This window comes from Sardina pilchardus, chromosome 8, assembly GCF_963854185.1.
Source record: "Sardina pilchardus chromosome 8, fSarPil1.1, whole genome shotgun sequence".
NCBI lineage: Eukaryota > Metazoa > Chordata > Actinopteri > Clupeiformes > Clupeidae > Sardina > Sardina pilchardus.
Genome location: NC_085001.1, coordinates 13,660,443 through 13,682,173, shown reverse-complemented (window position 1 = coordinate 13,682,173; position 21,731 = coordinate 13,660,443). Strand labels below are relative to the sequence as shown.

The 21,731-nt window shown below is 44.4% G+C and overlaps 1 protein-coding gene across 2 annotated transcripts in view; it reads left to right on the top strand.

Moving 5' to 3' along the window:
- Nucleotides 1-4,592: 4,592 nt before the first annotated feature.
- The window catches only part of sgsm1a (small G protein signaling modulator 1a), a 41,517-nt gene continuing 24,378 nt past the window's right edge, over nucleotides 4,593-21,731 (top strand). Inside the window, exons 1-4 of one of the 2 annotated variants that reach the window (XM_062542807.1) lie at nucleotides 4,593-4,689; nucleotides 4,824-4,867; nucleotides 12,481-12,556; nucleotides 21,453-21,615. In XM_062542807.1, the coding sequence (XP_062398791.1) occupies nucleotides 4,671-4,689; nucleotides 4,824-4,867; nucleotides 12,481-12,556; nucleotides 21,453-21,615 (302 nt within the window). In that variant the 5' untranslated portion in view covers nucleotides 4,593-4,670. Of the gene's footprint in view, nucleotides 4,690-4,820; nucleotides 4,868-12,480; nucleotides 12,557-21,452; nucleotides 21,616-21,731 lie in introns of both variants that reach the window. The other variant, XM_062542806.1, reaches the window with a different exon arrangement.

Below are 21,731 nucleotides of genomic sequence, written 5' to 3'. Positions count from 1 at the left end.
CCCGTTCGGTTGTGACTAAGGATCTGTTACCAGAGGTGAGCAGGGGAAAGGGTCGAAGAGGAAGAGAGGATGCAGACAAGTGTCCAGACACGAAGACAGCTGGAATAGTGACGCAATTCATGTTGTGTAATTGTGATCAGCTCATGTCGGGTGGACACAGAAAGTGCAAAAAGATAACTCTTCATTTCTTTAGTTTATTCTGTTTATTATCAAGGTCTTCCATCAAACCATCTTTTTTCTGTATTTTCTTCACAATGACTTTATCCACATTTACAGTACATAGTTTCACAGGAACAACTTGTAATTGAGCAAGATCCCCTGTAAGACTAATTTTACAGTTTTACTCACATTTAACAGATGCTCTTTCCTACTTAGTATTCAGATTCTCTTGGAATCACACAAATCACCAAAGCCTTGTGTTATCAGCAAATTGCAAAAATGGCAGGCCATTCATACACTGATATGAGTTATGATATCAGGGATGGCTGAGACTTAAAACAAAACATTTTCCAACTCCTTAAGTGAGCCCATCAGACTTTACCATGGTGGATACACTGCCGCCATTACGTTGTAAAGTGGTATCAGATCAGCATAATCCAACTCAACCCCTGTGCTTTTAGTGGGCTATTTCCCTTGCATGGCAATGTTGTTTTAATGGGCAACGGGGCTTGGGTGAAGGCAATGGATGCCACCAAATGCAGAAAGCCTCAGACAGCTTTTGAGGGAACGTGATTAAATTTCTGATTCTGATTATGACGTTTGTGTCTTCCACTTAGAGGTAAATTTATCTTAACTTGAAAGGAGACACTGGCATATTCACTCAGGTTCCTCTGCTCAGGGTTGTGTCTAATGGTGTCTGTCCCTGCAAATGTGTTACAGCCATGTTCAGATGGCATTTCATAGGTCACACTTCAATGCAGAGTGCACACACTCTCACTGCAGAGATACTTGTTATGTTATCCGAGTGTCTAAGTGATGTGCTGTCACAGTTGTACATTGTCTGGATGACAGGAAGTCAAAACCTCGGAAAATCAAGCAAAATTCCAAAGGCAGGCCTCATACTAGAATTCATGTGGTGAACCAAAGAAACCACCTGACTCCAAAATCCTTTTTTTGCTTGAGTCATTTCTACAGCTACAGTCAGATAATATATCCTCATTTGGATCTGAAATCGACATCTTAAATCTTAAATGACATACCTTTGAAAAAAAGGGTTCCTTTATTTTTCTGTAATCAATAATGATTCAACAGATTCAATAACTTGACCTTCATAGAGGACTATGTCTTATTTAATGCTGGCCATTTAATGTGTAGTATTTCTTGTGTGTGGCCATCTTGATGCCTTCACGCCACAGTCCTACCAGCCTGTGAGCCAGCGCGCTGCACTAGAATGACGCTTGAACACTGTGATGGGTGATATTACTAGGGAGAAACGTTGGCTTTTCTCCATTTTTTTCCAAATCTGAGTCAGATAGCACATATCTAAAGGCCCAGCTTCCTGCCGAACGTGTGAACAGTCAGACCGACGTGATCCCATCTGCTGCATATGCTCCCTTGTCTTGTGTTGGACGACATACTCACGCATAATCACCTCAGCATCGGCCGGCCTGTTGATGGAGGCTGGCAGTGGAGAGAGAGAGACGGAGAGATGGATGGCACTTGGTTAGATCAACATTGCAGAACATCTTCTCTCCCTCTGTCTGTCTCTCTCTCTCTCTCTCTTTCTCTCTCGGCTCTCGATCTGCTCTGGAGGCCGGTGTCATCTTGGATTACCTGGCTACTCTTTCGCTTGCTCATGCTCCTGACAGCTCCGGTCTGCAGGCCTCACCCTCACCTAGTGCCCCGACGGGAGCCTCGGGGCCGGCGAGCGCCTCAGCGAGCCAAGACGCGGGGGGCCCAAGACAAGACGTATCCACTATCACAGTGTGTACTTAATGAATGGATGACATTGAGGTCTCATTTAGAGATTGTGTGTTGTGGACTGGAAATGGCAGTTATCTCATGCTATGCGTTGGTTTCGTGCAGCTTAAATGTTGGATGGCTGAATGAGGCTCCTGTGCTGAACAGCGCAGGTGAAATGGACAAAATGTGGTGAAGAGTTTTACAATGTCGCCATCTAGTGGCTGCTGACCACACAGTGCACTTCAAATGTGATCAGAAACAGTGAATAGAATATAAAGCAAAAGGCCTAAGCACTGGGTCATCTTGCCTCATATATCATAAGACTTAACCAATTGTGAGGTCTATTGTCTGGTCTATGAGTTCAAATCCATGTGATGCTTTTTGAAAGTGCTTACTTTCCTTATGGACCATAAGCAAGACAAGGCTGTCTTTTACACAAGGCAACTCAGTGCATTTTAAATCTTTTTGAAGGGACAGGAAAAAAAACAAATGAAAAATATATTAAAAGAAATAAAGTACATTATATTTTAAATCATAGACACGTCTTTGCTAAACTGTAGCCTGCATTCATCTGAACAGGCATGACACATTTCACATCTGTATTTTGCTTATGACATAATTGCAACACATTGCTTCAATTTTAACCATAATAATTATGTTTTAGTAGACAGCAGCTGAATCTCAAGGGAGCAGTCCCCAGAGTAGTCAAAAATATATGGCTTGTGAGGCTGGGAGTTTTAACTGATGCACAAACTCAGTCATACATTAAGACACAGAAATATAGGCACATCTGGTTCAATTCACTTTTTTTGCCCTATGGGAAGAAATTAAAGACAATTTACTTGTGTGATAACATTCTCTCAGCTGCACAGGGCTACCGATAGCTGCGGATCTAATGTCATGTTTGCAGCGGTTTATTTCATTTCCAGTGATAGGGCTCCGTTTACCCAGGAGACTCATTGAAAAAACCAGACACTGGCTGCACTGGCTCCGCGCAATTAGTGCAGCTAATAGTCCCCACAAGGTTGCTTAGCAACTTGTCTCGCTGGTGAGGAAGAGCTTTTGTGTTTGTAACCAAATTTCTCCTCCCATGCCAGCTGTGAGCTGTGAGCGCCTCTTGATGGCGGAAGATGGGTAGCAGATAAAGGGAAGTCTCTGTACGCCATTGTAGTTTTTCCCCTTTGTGTGTGCTTATGTCTCAGTGAAATTGCACACAAGCCATCCCTCTATTAAGGGTGCCATTGTTTAGTCAGTTAAGGCAAGATGCAGTTGCTTTTCCCGGTCGTCTGGAGTCGGAGTCCTCTTGCCTTCTGTTTAAACTCCTAAACTGCCATTAGCTGCTTCATGTGCGACCTTTTAGTGCACTTCACCTCCATAGACTACTCTGAACTCGTTACACCAGCAACGTGTATAAAACATGTCTCCACACATATGACATACAAAGACACTCTTCAAAGACACTCTTCAAACCAATAGGCTACCAGAATGATTTTGTGTTTTTGTGAAATGTGTTTTTGATTGGGGAGCAGTGTTTGAGAGTCCCAAGAGGATCACATGATAGGCCTACTACTCGAATGATTACTTGAAATTAACTTGAGTAGTGGGAGGGCTGCTTGTATTAGAAGTGGCAAGGATAGCTAAAAGGGGGGGTAGATAATACAATTACATTTATGAGATTTTGGCTGAGGATAAATGAATCCTAGTGCTCTGTCATTACCTCTTTAGATCTGACCCAGACATTAAATGTGCAAACACAGGATGAAAAAAACATGCCTAAAAATGTTGGTGTAGTGTGGTGTAATGTAGGCTATTAGTCTACCTCTGCATTTCATCAAACTGAAGTTGTATTTCCAAATACCATTTTGGACTTTGTAGTTTATGGCAACACCACCAATCTACTATAATGGCTACAGAATAAAGGCTTTTTTATTAAGTAAGTTTGGTAGTCAGTTTAGCCTATAGGCCTAGTATTCACAACAACAAAAAATAATGCCACTAACAGACTTCCTGCTGAGCTGACTGTCCACTGTCCATGAAAAAATGCTTCCCATGACCTGCTGTTTGTAACTGCAGGTTGTTTGTTATGTGAAAACACATACAACCACTGGGAGTGCCAGTGACTATAAGACAGAGTTGATTAGATCAGTTACCAGTATAAAATGGACCACTGGTGTAGGCTATTCTTCTGAACTGGTTACAATAGCCTTGGCTACAACATAAGACAAATAGTCGTTTTAACATGGTAATAGGAACAGTAGGCTGTTCCAGTGTGTTCTGTAGGTTAGATATAATATTTCAGAAGTTATTTGGCCCTGGTGGTGAGGGAAGTAAACATGTAGGCCTAATCATGATAGATCATAATATCTTACTGCTCAAAGTAAGCTAATGCTTTGGTCTTTTGCTTGGAGTGGTTGTCAGGAACTTTACAATCCTGCATGTAACTGAAACCAATCTAATCTGCTATTTTAGGGTTAGGGCAGTTTAGCATGCATAGCCTATAACCATTTTTTTTTTTTTTCCACTTGTAGGCTAGTTTTGTTTCACTTCAGTAAGGGCTCATTAATAGCCTAGTGGTTTAGACATGTGCTATGCTCTGATGTTTGTTTTTGCCCACGGTGGCCGTCGCTGTTGAAATTCCGTGATTAATGTCGCTTTAAGAGACGCGCTGGTGGGGGCAGACGGTATTCCTACTTGTACTCAGTCGAAGAGTGGAGGTGGGTAGGGCTACACGCTTTCGTCCACGGAGCTGCGCTTTAGGAACTGAAGCCATGGCAACAGCAATAGCAGGTGAGGCAAAATACGCTTTTGAAGATAGTTAATCTTAGGATGCACCAAAAAAAACATTGTATGATAAATTGTTTGAACTGCTCCTCTAGGCTTACAGTTTACTGACAAACCATTTTTTTCTTGTTATCTAGCAGAAGCGGAGACCCGTCAGCGCTTGCTTAGGACCGTCAAGAAAGAGGTGGGTGTTTTTTTCCGCTTCAACTGAAGTCTAATCAAATTTAAAAAACAAACAAGCGCATGGACATTGGGCCACACAAGCTTTCAACACGTGAGCCAGAGTGGATGGTTTAGTTTGGGATTTAGTTTAAACCCGTCATAGGTAGATTTAGGAGACTCGGAATGTGTCCAAACGCATATGGTTGAACCACAGGATGAACTGAAGTTGTAGTCTATATATTTTTTTCGTCGGACACAGTAACGTGATTTAATATCACTTGATAAACTGTCTGTCTGGAATTTATTAATGTTCAAGTTTAAGCCTATGCTGAAATGAAATACACTTTCTCAGTGCCTTTCCTGGTCAATTAACCATAATATAACTTCCAGGTCTGTTGTCTGTTTTGATGAAAGCTATGAATGGTGGTGGTAATGCTTCTCCCATTTTGATCTATTATCATCACCATGCCCCTTGTCTATTGTCAGTGGTCTGGTCTCTGTATGTGCCAATTGTGCATTCTGTGGGCTCCTCAGTGTAGTCAGTCCCCTGTCAATATAGTCAGTCATCCTTGCAGTCTTTATTCTTGATATCTGAGCTTGGAGGAAGTCAGAAGAGGACAATCATTAATCAGCTAGTATTATTGCATGAACAAAATATGTCATCATAGTTCAAAGTTTCTATAGGTTATCACAATATGTAGTCAGTGCCCTTGTGTTGGCAAAATTGGGCAAATAAAACAAGCATAGAGACAATTTGAAATAATTAGGTGAAGAGACTACAACATTGATGGAACCTGGAAAACCTTTACAGTAAATTGTGATTCGTCCGTGGTGAACGGCAGGTAAATGATGGTGGTGAATCAAGAGCTGGTGTTTATTGTAATTCACGAAGACGTGGCTTGTTAGTGTTTTGCTGTCATGAGTGATGAGTCATCGAGCCTTTTGGGGACCGAAGAAGACACCGAACTACAAGATAGCCTAACCCAAGACAGTGCTTGTGAAACCTCTGGTGCATTTCAACTCCATGGTCTGTAATGAGGAGTGGAGATGGAGAAATGTTTGTGATTATTTCAAAGAGCCGGCTTATTGAATTTCATTTCCTGGAATGGTTTTCTTAGGCAGAAGCAACCAGTCACGGAAAATGATTTTTTAAGGTACACTAAAATGTAGATTACATGTCTGCTGTCTGCACCAACCAGAGGCCTCTGGTCATTGACCTTTGTTTTGCTTCAGCATGGACAGACAGGCTTCTTGTTGCAGGCATGAATATGACTATAACTGGCCTAGAAGTGCTGTAGCAAGCAGCTGAATATAAATCAGCTCCATTACCACCAAGATGCATCCTGAATTCCCATTCTAATTGACTCGACTGACTCATTGAGCTTGAATATTGATTTCATATTTTAAGGCAGTTTGCTGCATAATGCATCTTGGTGGAAAGGATGGACCTAGACATATGGGTCGTCTTCTATTTTTTGTTATAAAGGCTTAGATAACCTTTTGACTAATACATTGATTCATGCATAAGCAAAACCCTTACTTGTGGCTGGACTGCATGTAAGTTCTCCTCAGCTACAGACTTTTCAAGTAGCCATACAGTATGCCTTAGTCATAGGCTTTGGGATCACATTGTTCATGTGTAAACATGACAGTTGATCCTGCATTTCATGAGTTCTGACACTGTGAAAAATGTGATGTCCTGGATCAAGATGTCAGAGGGTGGATGTCTTCCCTAACCCATCCCTTCTCAGACTTTCCCTCTCAGGGGTCAGACTGGTGACCGTATTCATGGGACATCATTTTCCCTGGCTGTCACTACAGCTTGTCTCCATGTTCAGTTTTGTTGGGATGGATTTAAGGAGCGTTGCAGAGCTCACCAATTGTCCTACCTACATCACAAGTCATGGAATATTTGAAGATCACATTTCTCACTTAATTTATGACTCAAGTGATCTATTTTAAAGAGCGGAACATCATCAAGAGCAACAGTACATCAACATCATATGTGTGATGTGCAGTAATCAATGATATGGAATCTATGGCAAAAATTCATTAGCTTAAATAACATCTCATGGAAGGCAATTGGCCCATGTCTCCTGGCCATTTCCTCTGCCCACTCTAGGGCTGCTTGTTTACGGTAAAAATCATTATCATAATTATTTTTGTTCAATATTGAGATCTCGATATTGAACGTGATTACTCAGAGATTTTTCAACTGTCATCCATCCATTTTTTGAATGTTTAGAAGTGTAAGATTCAATCCAGTTGGAGAAAAATAAAAGAGACAGTTGTTATAAAACTGAATGTAGTAAAATAATCATTACCTTTTGATTATGTTATTTTCATAATTGTTGGAAGTCAATCACGATTAATCGGCCCTAGCCCGCACACAGCACCTCTCTTGAGGGCTTCCATCTTGATCACTTCACCAGTCCATCGCCTTCAATTGCATTTCGACTTCAGCTAAATGATTGCAGAGTGGAATACGTACTGCGATGCCCAACAAAGTTAGGCCAATGCAATGTGACAGATATTAGATGATGTAGTAAGCATTGATTTGCAAAGTTCAGGGACCCCCAATTCAGGCGACGCTGTCACATTTCTTCTGGAGCGTAATTGTTGTGGATGTTGTTTATTGGTGTTGACACAACCTTAGCACTCCCTTACTTGGGTAAACAAGCCAATAATGTCATCTTGTCAGTGAGAAAAGCAATGATGAACAGCCCTCAAGTAGGGAAGGATATTGAGGGATGCTCTTCGCTTTTCGAGGAAGGATTCACATTTGGGTTGTTGCGTGATCTCTTGGCTACATCATGGCATTTGGCAAAAGAAACCTTATATTATACCTTTCAAAGCCTGCCGATAAAGAAAGCAAACATCGAGCAGCCAGATTTAGGACATACGGTATATTCAGATATTCAGATATACTCTTCCATTGTCATGCATATCAGCATATTAATAAGGACCTGCTCAATGTGTTCTCAATTATGCCAATGTGGAAAAATATTGAGAAATTATCAAATCCAAACCTCTTTCAGCAACAGTCTGCACATGCGTGTGCGCGCGCACACACACACACATAGACACACACACACAGACACACACACACACAGACACGCACAAGCACACACACACACACACACACACACACACACACACACACACACACACACACACACACACGCTCACTCACGTGCAGGACACACCTGTATTTGCTGAATGACAGAGCCAGCTCAGTAGGGCCTGAGCACACACCCAACCACGGCAACGCAAAATTTATTTACTTTTCCCTATCTGGTCCCCTCCCCTGCCTCTGCCCACACAAGGGGATAAGGTTTCAGTTTAAGGCCACGGCCATGCTACAGTAAATCAGCTTGACCTGAGGGAACCCGTGTGTTGTCTCTCTGGCCTCGGGCGCGCGAGCGTGTGTGTGTGTGTGTGTGTGGGTGTGTGGGTGTGTGTGGGTGTGTGTGGGTGTGTGTGTGTATGCCTCTGTGTGTCGCGTTTGGTGAGGATCTCTTAGGAGGGATCTCTAAATGTCCTCCCTCTCGACTAGTAATGGGGCTCTGCACGTTTGTGTGTTGTTCGTTCACTTCACTTCCCATTCGCTTGGCACCTGAAATCTCTGACGATTACCTGTGATGGGTAATGGTGTTGTTGTGGACATGAATGTGAGATTTCCTATCATGCATCAGAGAACAGCAATTCCAATAACCATGCATCATCCTTTCACTCTATTTTTCAGTGTTTTCTCATTCTCTCTCCCTCTCTCTCCCCCTCTCTCCCTGTCTTTCTCTCTCCCAATCGCGGGCGCACGCACACACATACACACACACACACACACACACACACACACACACACCTGGAAACCAGAAAGCCAGGCAGATTGTTTGCTTCAATTTGGTCATGGTGATAGCATCTTCCATCCAAATATTGCCTGTTTTTGCCTGTTTGATAATTGGAGGCAAATGCAAAGGTCAGAAATGTTTTACAGAGCCTAGATAATGTCTCCTTTTTAAAATTCAAATGACTCTGAAATGGAGCGGCGTTGCTTCAGTGCTGCGTGTACTACATGGACGCATGGATGAAAGCACATCACACACAACAGAACACTAGCAAAGGTATCGTGACTGTGCAACAAGAATTTTCACTCAGATGATGTATTCCAAATGTATAGGTCAGCGAAAAGAGAGAATATTTGGTCTTTTTTGTGTCATGAAGCAAATTCATTTGAGCGTCTGGTGTTTTTGGTGTCTGCCATTTTCCATGAACTGCTTGTTTCAAAATCACTTCTTGAAACAAGTATTTTAAGAAAATGTGTCAGAGGTATCTGAAGTACACAGCAACAGAGCTCTAGTGATAGAGCCCTCATTTATTTACATCAATACGTATGTCAATGAACTGCTAGCTGTAGCAAAGGTTATAACTGAGTTAGTGAATGCTAATGCAACAGCTTGCATTTGTTATTGAGATATTGCATTGAGATTCCATTTTCAAACAGACTTGCTTTTTCAAGCAGTAGCAGCATTGTAATCCACATAAAAAGCATCAGTTAGTCACCACATGAATCATTCCTTTTCAACAAAAGAGAAATAATTCGGCACAAAACGAGAGGGATGACATTTCGCTCCGAGATCACTGACTAATTAGTTTGTCATCTTCCTTGCCAATTTCTGGCAGGCCACATACATCTGCTGTCTTGAGACACAAATAAATGTCAAACGAAAACCTTGAATTCTTTTATGGTCATTATACTAACAAACACTACATGGACAAGCCTGCAATGCAATCAGTACTACAAGGAAGAAAGAGTGACGAGTAAAAAAAAAAAAGAAAAAAATTAAAATTAAAAAGCTAATACAAGCTATAGTACCTTTTCCAGCAAAATACATTTAATGTAAGACATTCATTCCTTCATTCATTCCTTCATTCATCCATCCATCCATCCATCCATCCATCCATCCATCCATCCATCCATTCAGTAATTCAGTGATTGATTCATTCCTTTTGATTGAGCTTCATAATGTTTCTCTCCCTTTCACTTTTACGTGTGGCCCTTGTCACCAGCTCATGATTGGTGAAACGACACGGGTATGTAGGTTGCAGCACGAGGTGCCCGGCAGCGTTTGACTCGTTGCGTGGCCTATCGATCCCTCTCCTCGTCCTGATTGAAACAAATGCCAGCGCTGCTGTTGAGCACCGAGAGAGGGCCTCTCCAAGTGTGTGTGGTGACGCACCTGGCCACACCAGCGGGGATGCAGCACTGATTTCACACACACTCAGAGATGTGCAGGGCTTTATCCCCACCTTATGATAGACGTCTGTGCTCTCATCACGCCCCCCCCCCCCCCCCCCCCACCACGACCACCACCACCTGAGTGAGTCACTCTGCAGAAGGCTTGAGAGGACAACCCTCCCCCACCCGTCCCCAAGCCCACCTGTGCCCCTCACTCCCCGTTTCCCCCAAAGCTCCAGGGGGATGTGGGATGATTGGCGAGGCGAGGCGGTGCGAGGCGAGGCGCTAAGGTGGCCGCTGTGAAGGTGGCGCTGGTGACGCTGGAGAAACTCCCACCTCTGATTGGGTTTGAATTTGTTTGTTGTTGTTGGTTTTTTTTTTTTTTTTTTTTTTTTTTTTCTGCGACCACCGGAGGGGATGAGTCACCACCACCAGTGCTGGCAGAGCTGTTGCTGTTACTGTTAACTGTTGGCACAGGTCCACACATGCAGACACAACACAGTCATACTGTACTCACCACAAGAGCACGGGGAGGTGAAGAAACAGACCGCGGGGGGGGTCTGTGCATATGCCATTCCATTTCAAGATGTGTAGGCGGCTATATGAAGAGACGCTGTCCTATAGGAAGGAAATTGAACACAAAGTGTCTCCAACAATAGCATGGTGTTAGCAGAGCAGTGGAACAAATGAGAAAAAGAAAGACATTGCTGTCTGGAAGGCTCTGCTGTGGCAATCATTGATAAGAACATCTTAATGACTTAAAGCCATTGTGTTGGGAACATGGCAAGTTATGTAACTGCACATTTTGTCTGTCTGTGTGTTCGTCTGTGTGTGTGTGTGTGTGTGTGTGTGTGTGTGTGTGTGTGTGTGTGTGTGTGCACGTTTGCTTTAATTCTCTGTGTTGGCCCTTATAATCTCACATCTGGGGAAAGACACACAATAACAGGAAATTGCTGGTGCCTCGGACTGATTATCATAAGCCTGATTAACTGGTTGCTTGGCAGCACTAATTTGATAAAGGAATGGCATGTGTGTCTGTCCTTGTGTCTGTGTGTGGCGAAAGGTTCAGAAGCTCTGAACACTGGGAATCCCTGGAGCACTGGCTCTCTGTTAGACTCCCATTCGTCATTCTCGCCTCACGATCAAAGACTGCTTGTAGCAGTCTCACCTTCAAACCCTACACCTACCACCAAGCAGTTGGAGTGCTCACATTCTTATATATTGATTCACCGCAACCCATGCATCTTTGTGTGTGTGTGTGTGTGTGTTAGTGAGTTTTGTTTGTGTGTGTGTGTGTATATTTGTATATGTGTATATGTGTGTTAGTGAGTTTGTGTGTGAGTGTGTTAGTGTGTGTGTTTGTGTGTGTGCGTGTGTGTGTGTGCGCGTGTATGTGTGTGTGTATGTGTGTGTGTTTATGGTTGCATGAGGCCGTGGGCCGGTGGATATTGTTGATGCTGAAGGGCCGCTCAATGAGACTGGCGAGGCACGGTGCGGTGCCATCCCCGAGGCGCTCTGACATTCTCCCGCTCCCTCTTCACCCCGGCGGCCCTGGAGCCCTCCGTCTGAGGGGCTTTTTCATTCCTCCTGATTTGATCACACCTCCTTAAAGATTCAGCCTCCCCTCCTACCCAACTGAACTCAGCCAGCCAGCCACCCACCCCAGCTCACCTCTGTGACTTGAGAAACCGGCGCAAACTGGCTGATGACTCATTCTCTTGAATGTTGTGCGCTCGTCTCGCTCTAGTCTCTCTCTCTTTCTCTTTCTCTCTCTCTCTTTCTCTCTCTCTCTGTTTGCGTACTCCACTCTGCTTGACGCCTCTCGTGTCATCGTTTGATTACATATCTGTCTGTGTCTTTCAACTTTTTTTCTTTCATCTGCCTTTTCTTTCCGCTCTCTCCCTCTCTGCCCCATCCATCTGTCAGAATTATTTCCCCGACTTGTTACTCTCATGTAACTCCTATGTAGTCCTCATTTGTGTCCTGTGCAGCGTCGAGTCGAGCGTCACAGGTTGATCATGCAACTATAAGAATGGGAAAGATAGATAGATAGATAGAGTATTTATTGTCCTATATTCTTTTTCACACATATCATTATTACATTCCACAAAAAAATTAGTGACACCATGTAGCAGTGTAATTTGCACCACACGGCACACAGCCATCAGAGACGGCAAGTGTTTATAACGGAGGCAGCTGTGTTCGATTTATAAATATCCACCTCAGATTAATCTTAGCTGATATAAAAAGACTGGTTGGGAGGATGTGGGTGAGGCCACTGTCTCTTTACCTGACAGAAAACAGCTTGTTGCCAGTGCTTTCTCTGATCATCCGTCCCACTCCGTTCACCACCCACTGAAGGAGACTCTCTCTCTCTCTCTCTCTCTGCTTTGTTTCAGGTGAAGCAGATCATGGAGGAGGCCGTCACCAGGAAGTTTGTTCATGAAGACAGTAGCCATATCGTGTCGTTCTGTGGTAAGGCTGCTGGGAAATGAACGGCACAGAAATTCATCCATTTGCAGAAATTCTTTTGCAGTTTTTCAAAAGGCCTCAGCGGATCGTAGCAAATATGATACTTAATAACAGCCAAGCATTAAACTGTAGAGCAAGAACTTCTCAGTAGCCAATTATGGACTGCTTAATGAGACTAGAATTTTGTGATCAGATGAAATTGAACATTAGGCTCATCATCATTTCCGACAGAACCCTCTACTCACTCCACCCCACTGGCTAATGACACTTGACTGGCCTGTGAAAAGTCATTAGTATGTCCACAGCAGAAAGAGCGAGCAAAAGAGTGGGTGGACACTGATGGCTATTTCATTCCACTGGCCACTGACTGAAGACTCAAGCTGAGTGATATAGCATTTAGAGTGTGACTCGGGAGAGAGGGAGGAGGGAGGCACTTTATGTGTCCTGAGCCCATATTGAGGGAATTGCAAAATATTCCTCTCTCATTGAGGTGTGTGTGTGTGCGTGTGTGTGTGCGTGTGTGTGTGTGTGTATTTGTATTTGTGTATGTGTGTTAGTGAGTCTGTGTGTTACTGTGTGTGTGTGTGTGTGTGTGTGTGTGTGTGTGTGTGTGTGTGTGTGTGTGTGTGCTTAAGTGTGTATTTGTGTGTCACTGAAAACATATAGCATGTTCCCCATAGCTCCTTTGAGTGTTTAAAGTGGCTGTTCAGAAAGCCACCAGTGTCTGATGTGTGCGATTCCTGTTTTGATGTGAGACCTCAGTGTGGTGGCAGAGGGCAGGTTTGCCACCTCTCCCGTGGAGTGTCAAGTCAGATCCTCCAGCAGACAGGGCATGTCACGCTGCATTTCCCCGCTAATACCTCCGTAGCCATGCTAGAGGGAGGAAGGGAGAGAGAGAGAGAGAGAGAGAGAGAGAGAGAGAGAGAGAGAGAGAGAGATCACTGAATTCCAATCCACTGGGAAAGTTCACTTACAATAAGGGGAGGTCTGGATGCGCACACAGGAAATTAATAAGGTTATATCAAACCATTGCTTTATTTTACAATTCTCCAACAAATCACTTTTGTGCAGACATAGTCATACTTTTCATAATATCCTCAACAAACATGGTAGGGAAGTTCTACAGCTCTGGGCCTGTACATTGTTAACAGCAGAGGACAAGAGGTCACTCTCTGGGCAGATTCTCTGGGCAGCAGTGTGATGGATTATGCTATAACACATTTAGACCCAAGCTAAATAGATGATTTATTTCATGGTGATGCCACAGCAGCTTCTGCTTTGTCAGACCATAGACTCATTGTTCTATCTCTAAAGGAAAATCCTAGAACACCCAAAACCTTTATCAGCGCTACACCCTCTCCCAGTAAAATGACAGTCAAGAACAGTACACAAACTGCATTTAAACTGCATTCAAGTTGAAAACATGATCTACTCCTCCATGTTCAACAAATTCGAGAACAATAAAGAAACCATCAACTCAGCCACTGAAAAAATAACAGAAATATTTGCTACAGCAGCTAAAAGATCCTTCAATACAACAGCCAAAAATAATGGTTTGATAAAAACTGCCAAACAATCTCAAAAGAATTGAGATTAAGCAGATTAAGCCTTAAGAGGACCAGAGGACCATTGTGAACACCCTTCACAAATAGGCTACACATCTAAAAACTAGACTAAGATGCAGAAAGCTGACCAAGTAAAATAAATAGTTCACACATTTGACCAAAATTACTTGGGCCTTTGGAAAAACCTGTTGGTAAAACAACATCATTAAGGGTATGAAAACAAGAAATGCTCACATAAAAAAAACAAATAGGTTATTTCAATTAGACAAAACAGCCACAAAGATTGGAAGATCATCATCTTTAGGGCTTACATCTTTGGGAAGAGACGTTTCTCTTATTCTCACCAACTGCCAGGGGACTGCACTATCCTGAATGAGTAGCATGTGGGCCCTTCCAATCAACATGGATGGATGGATTGAAATGAACACAACTTCACTATTGGCATAAAAACTTCTTGAACAAGCAAGAACATTTTGTTATTTTGGATTACAGTAATGATTTTTTCCTCAGGACATATTCACAGAGCAGTCAAAGATTTAACAGAAAAAGCACACAAAACGTATTGATGATGTGAAAAGATAAGAAACTCATTAATTAAATTTAATCCCTCAACAAAACAAAGCTGTTTGATAATGTAATAAAGCCCCACATACCAGGGAAGTGTAATTTGGGCACCAAAAGGTTTACAGTACTATTGAGACGTTTTTGAAGCATGGGATCAAAAGCCCCATGCTGGTGAGTTGTTTCACCAGACTCACTCACTTCGTGAAGATTCTCTACTCTCCGTTGGTAAATGTTTCCAACCTTAGCATCGTAGTGGGCATAAGTTTCTTAGATACTTGGTGGGTGGGTGGGCAAGGCTACCAAAAGCCCACCTGAGCCACTACATTTGGAGTTTGGCAAGAATATTCTGGAGCTAAACAGCAGTTGCTCAAACCTGGACTGTAGGTCAGAACTCGGACAATACGCTCTCCTTATTACTATACAAAAGAGGGCAGCAGAATTATACAGAAGAGCAATCCAGAGCAATACCACCGCACTGCTGCCCAGCCGAGGGGTGGACACCCAGAGAGTGACCCCCTGAATTACTTTAAGAAAGCCATTAACGGCCCCAGCCGTGGCACGACTGGCTGGGGCACCTGCACCGCACGGCAACGACCCGGGTTCGATTCCCGCCCCGTGGTCCTTTCCGGATCCCACCCCAGCTCTCTCTCTCCCACTGTCTTCCTGTCTCTCTCTACTGTCCTATCTGATTAAAGGCATAACAAAAAGCCCCCCAAAAATAAAGCCATTAACTAAGTACAGGCTCAGTGATCATAGCCTTGTTATTGAAAACGGGAGACACCGACAAACCTCAATATGCAAACAGTTTAGCAATGGAATAGTAGAGGATTAGATTTTTCTAACTACATTTCTTTTCATTTTTGTATTTTTCATACTTAAGGCCTCTAGAGCCGTGCTATGTGACAAGGAATTGGATGCTTTGAGTGACAGACGGAGGAAGAGAGAGAGTCTGTGGGCCAGATGTACTAACGTTTTGCGCACATTTTAGGCGTAACGTGCACGTAATAGCATGGCGATGGTATGTACAAATCGGCCGCAATGAGGGAAACGCGCAGACTGCCTGCCGTGGGAGCTGAGAATGGCTATTTGCGCTTTTCCGTGTCATGCATATTAATATCTGGGCGGATCAGCTGAAAATGGGTGTAACGCGCAAGTACAGGGGAGGAGAGGTGCTAATAGCGATTGATTAAGTATTCCGCCATATGTATGAAAACAGCGCACGTCTAGTTTGCGTTGAAAAACTTCCGCCTTCTGAAAGCAGGTGTAATCCAAATTGCGGTTAAATGCATCTATTAGAAAGCGTTTGGAGACAGCTGAATCAATATTCAGAGCATCAGTTTTCTTCATTGTACTATGTCAAAAGCAACCTTAACTTTTTGTGTTTTCTCTTTCACGACATAGCCTACACTTCCCAATCTGTTAGACAAGCATTAAGTCATATCCTTAGTCTACGTGCAGTAAATAGTTCACAAGTAGACTATTTTTTAAGTGGATTATTAGAACTACTAGGCCTACTCTGTTTGTCGCAGCTCGTTGACATCTCTTTGTATCATGTATGATCGCTAAACTTTTCTTTTTAATGTTGCAATATTCAACTGCGCTTGTAGTTCGAGCTCTACACACGCAGTTAGCGTTGTAGAGGGGGCGGGAACGGGCGGGGATGACCGCTGTTAACGTAATGAAGTGACAGCTTAGTAAATTCCGCGCAATAGAGCAAAGCACAGCGTTCGCAGTCTGCGTATACAAAAACTCGCTGTTAGCGCTGTGTTAGTACATCTGGCCCTGAGTGTTTTCGTGTGATCATGTATCAGTGATTTTACACGTCGTGTGTGTCACAGCGCGCTGTGTGTCTCTGACGTTACATATGTGTCCACGTGAGAGAGTGAAAGTGACCACCTGTCATGTCCTCTCTCCATTCAATGTCCAGCCTCAGTAGCCCCACCCACCATCTGCTTCAGTCCTCCTGAAGTGGCAAAGTGAGTCACTCACCACTCCTCATCTGCCACTATCTGCCCCCCCTCCTCTCTCTCTCTCTCTCTATCTCTCTCTCTCTCTCTCTCTCTCTATCTCTCTCTCTATCTCGCTCTCTCTGTCACTCTCTCTCTCTCATGTCTCTCTCTCTCTATCTCTCTCTCTCTATCTCGCTCTCTATCTCGCTCTCTCTGTCACTCTCTCTTTCTCTCTCTCTCTCTCACGTCTCCCTCTCTCTCACACATAGTTGCAATGGGATTTCTTCTTATTTACATAAGCCTTTCCTTGCCTTCTCTGTCCTTTGTGTGCCTGAGTGCATGTAGTACTCCATTCCTGGTTACTGAGGTGGACTATTAGCAGATGGGTTAGCTGCTCTTGTTGAGCGCAGGTATGAGGAGCTGTGTGCACGTGACAAGACTCTCTTCTGGACTGTATGTGTGAACGAGTGTGTGAATGTAAGAGTAGGTGAGAAAAAGTAAGAGAGAAATTGCTTTGTAGTTTGAGAGAAATATGCAGGTGTTTGATCAATACAAGGAAAGCACACTATTGAACTCATTGAACACAGCCAAAGCGAGAGACAAAGGACAATCAGATACGAGACAAACCTTGTCTAATTGCCTCTAATTGCCACAGGCTGTGAAGCACTAAACAAAAGGCATTTTTTAATTTATCACCAGATATGTGTGTACATAATTGAGTTGAAGCCAACGTCTGTGCTGAAAATGAGGTATTATTCACTCATGAAAACACTAATCTGAACACCAAAGCTTTACAAAAGGCAGTACACAATGTGATGTACAGTAGAAGCCAGTTGTACCACAAAAACATGGTAAAAAATAATCAGGAAGGAAAAGGCACCATTTTGGTATCTCTGTGTATTTGTTGTCATTTGTTTAAACTGAAGCAAACATTTTGGTTTCATTTGTGTAGTTTCACACAGCTGCACGAAACGGACGACCTGTTGCATTTCTCAGCTCACAGTGTAGTGTGGAAACAGATGGATAGCAGCCTCTCTCTCTCTCTCTCTCTCTCTCTCTCTTTCTTTCTCTCTTTCTTTCACTCCATCACGTTATTTGTTTTTCTTTTCTCTCCCTGAGGTGCTAAACAGCATGTCTGTGCCTCTCGATCATGTCTGCTCCACACCATGTGGCAGAGACACAACCGCAGCGCCCAAAGCAGTGTGAGGAGGAGGGAGAGAGGCAGAGAGAGAGAGAGGGGGGAGAGAGAGAGAGAGAGAGAGAGAGAGAGAGAGGGAGGGAGAAATAGAGATGCATTAGAATGGCAGCTCCACAGTAATAGACTTGACCACAGTGTCCACGGTCATTGCAGTGGACAGGTTTAAAAGCACGACTGCTGGACAGTTACCCATAGTAGACCGTGCACAATGCTTTTGCCAGAAGCATTCAGCTGAGAAGCGGGCAGGATTGTTGCTGTCACACTCTGAACAGGCTCCTGTTTGAAGTGTGTGACTCTAGTGACAAGAAGGTGCCTTTGTTGCCAAATGTGGCAAAGAAAGTGACGGCGAGGTCTACTCCCCTGTCAGAGAGAAAGAGAGAGAGATAGAGATAGATAGAGAGAGAGAGAGAACCGCTGCTCACAGCTCTCTCACTCCATAACGGTCACTAGCGAGTGGCAGACCTCTCCTCTGCTCTGCTCTCCTGTCCTCTCCTCTCCTCTCCTCTCCCCCTCCTCTCCTCTCCTGCCATGTCTTATTTAGTAGCGTGACAGAGCGATGAGAGGCTCTTACTCGCGGCTGTGTGATTGCATTTTTCATAAGAGCCTGCGGTGCAGGGGAATCTCCACTCGGCCCCTCTCCCCCCACTCGACACAATTAACCCCAGGCCCCGGTGTGCTGCCGTGGATATCACAGTGGCAATAACGCTGCCATCTGATGTACGGTGGCCATCACCGCCCAGGTCTACGATGCTGATGGACAGTGCTGTCTGTTTTCTCCAAGGGGTATATTTTGGGGCAGAGTTTCCATATGTTTTTTTGTTTTGAAAGTGTGTCATCAGGTAGGAGTGGCAAGGGCTTAGAATTATGATACATTGGTTGTTGATATTTAAGCTCTACATCCAGTCAGATTGCATCCATTCCTTGTGTTCCCTTGAAGCAATGTGTTGATTGGCTGGAGTAATGCATGAGTGACTTTCCTTGTTTCCCATTTATCACGAGTCAGGATCTTGTACGCACACCACAGTTTTGAGTACACACACACTGAACTGACAGCTGAGCTAGCCTACTGTAAACCTTTGCTGAGCTTGACAAAAAGTCTGTATCTGTAAGCAACACATTGATGTTACATGTTCCCATTAACATAGAAGCCTTGTCCTACAAAGAATGGTTGCCCATCTTTTCACATTTCACAGTCAATCTCTTCTATGTGGTTGAACTGTGGATTCGGCAATTGGTTGGCTGTCCATTGCTGAAGCAGGCTCCAGTGCCACGGGCACAGATTGCATTCAGCGTCTGCACACCGGGAGGCCATGCTGGTCTGTTTGCTGTGCGCTTTATGCTGCTTACTGTAAGTGGTGTTCAATTGCAGTCTGTGAATTAATGTTATTGTTTGCTTTCTGTTTCTCTGCGTTGTTGTGCTTCCAGTAACAAGCATTATTGGAATCTCGCTGTTGATCTGAAATGAGAGTATTCTTATGGCTTGAACACAGCCCTACAAGCAAAGAGCAGAGAGTTAATGCTGTGTAGGCCTACTTCAGCAGTGCAAACTATTCACTCGTCTCCAGGAAAACAAAAACACGTGTTTCAGACGATCAAAGAATATCACACACAACCACCTCCACCTCCACTCCGCGTTCTTTGTTGTTTCTTTCCTCAACATCTTCAAGCCCTTTTCTCATTTTGCAGCTCTGTCTCAGCAGAGCCCAGCTGATGCTGGTGAAGCAGTGCTGCGAGTGGTATCAGGTGCAGCTCTTCTGTCCTCTCCACACCTGCTCACCAGCACTCCCTCCTCAGCCCGCGACTCAGAGCCCCATTGTGTTCCCTCGGCCTCCATACACGCCGATATTGATCCCCTCCCGTTCTTTGCGTTTTGCCTAATAGCCATAATAAAGGCCTCTCTCCACTGCAGACCACCTTCCATTAGTGGTGCTGTAGCACCAGGGAGAGCCTAAATGACCACAATCGAGTCTGGAAAGGACACTGTGTGTGTGTGTGTGTGTGTGTGTCTGTGTGTGTGTGTGTGTGTGTGTGTGTGTGTGTCTGTGTGTGTGTGTGTGTGTGTGTGTGTAAGGACCTCCCACCTGGTGAAGGCTAAAGGATAAAGAAGAGATTGAGAGAAGGGAGAGTAGAAGTCAGAAGACAGGGAGAGAATGATGAAAAGAAAGAAAGAGAGAGAGAGAGAATCATAGGCATCACACGATTAACTGATCCTAATTGAGACAGGAAGAAGAGACAGATGGAGACAGTGAGAGAGAGAGAGAAATGGAGAAGGAAGACAGGAGAGGGAAGTGGAGAATGAGTTAGGCTTGTCAGAAATAGATGAAGAGGATTGCAGAAAAAATAGAGACAGAGACTGAGAGAACGAGGAGAAAAAAAGAGAGAGAGAGACAGTGATAGAGGAATAGGGGGAGTAAGAGAAAGAGAGAGAGACAGAGCGATAGAGGAATAGGGGGAGTAACAGAAAGAGAGAGAGAGGAGAGATGGATGAATCACAGCCCAGCTCTCCACATCTCTCGGTTTTGCCAGAGTGCACCATCATCAAGGGTTCCCATGACAACGGCCTTCCCTCTGACCCCATGGCGAGCCAAGCCACAGGATGAGTCCTGGGAGATCGCTCTCTCTCTCTCTCTCTCTCTCTCTCTCCCTCTCTCTCTCTCTCTCTGTCTCTCGGCAGCGACAACACAGCCTAGGGCTGTGCCACGTAGGATTCAGCATTGCCGTGTCTCTGTGTGTGTGTGTCTGTGTGCGTGCGTGCGTGCGTGCGTGTTTGTGTGTGTGTGTGTGTGTGTGTGTGTGCAGTAATGGTAATACATGTGTGGTATTCATAGCAAAAGACCCAACCTGGTAGAGAGGTCCCATTAATCTTACATGCAGTCATCCTGCTTAAGGTCACCACAGTCCTCTGAGCCCATTATGCAGACTTGATGATAAAAACTACATCTAGAGAATCAATGAAGTCTACAACTTCCTCATCGATGAGCTTAATCAGATGTGTTCAACCACTCAGGAGTGGCGCTGTTGAGAATTGACTCAGGGTTGGTCAAGCAGGAATACACAGAAATGGCACTGGGCTGATTGCTTCTATTACAGTTAATATTGTCAAAAGACTCTGTCGGTGAGTGGGTTCTTGAACAAATCAATGAAACAAAGCAGGACTGGTAGGCATCCAGCTTTCTCCCTGTGAGCTTAGCATTATAAACGTCTGTCTCAAATCAATTCAATTCATTCAGCTCCATGCAATAAGGTCTTATGAGTATGGACAAAGCATACAGTAGTAGAGTACACACACTAATACGAGTACTGACCACACACACTAGTACTACTGACCACACACAGAGTAGTACTGCTGACCACACACAGAGTAGTACTACTGACCACACACACAGACTAGTGCTACTGACCACACAGAGAGTAGTGATGTGAAGTCATCATAAAGGGAGGTACAGGACAGGTCAGAAGGTGAAATAAGCAGACAAACAGCAGTGACCTCAAACTAGAACATTTTGTGCATTTGTGTTACAGTGATACTCTTGTACATCTCTTGTACATCTCTCTCTCTCTCTCTCGCTCTCTTTCTCTTGCTGTGTGTGTGTGTGTGTGTGTGTGTCGCTGCCTCTGTCCAGCTGCGGTGGAGGCGTGCGTCCTGCACGGGCTGAAGCGGCGGGCGGCCGGATTCCTGCGCAGCAACAAGGTGGCGGCGCTCTTCACCAAGGTGGCCAAGAGCTTCGCCCCCGCCGAGGAGCTCTGCAGGAAGGCCCAGGAGATGGAGCAGGTCATCGAGAGCAAGTGAGGGCAAGCCCTGGCACCACAACACCCCACCCCCCACCCAACCCACAACCCTGGCACGGCGCTGCGCACACTCTCGACCCCTTTAGTAGGACACACTACGATGTGCTCCGAGG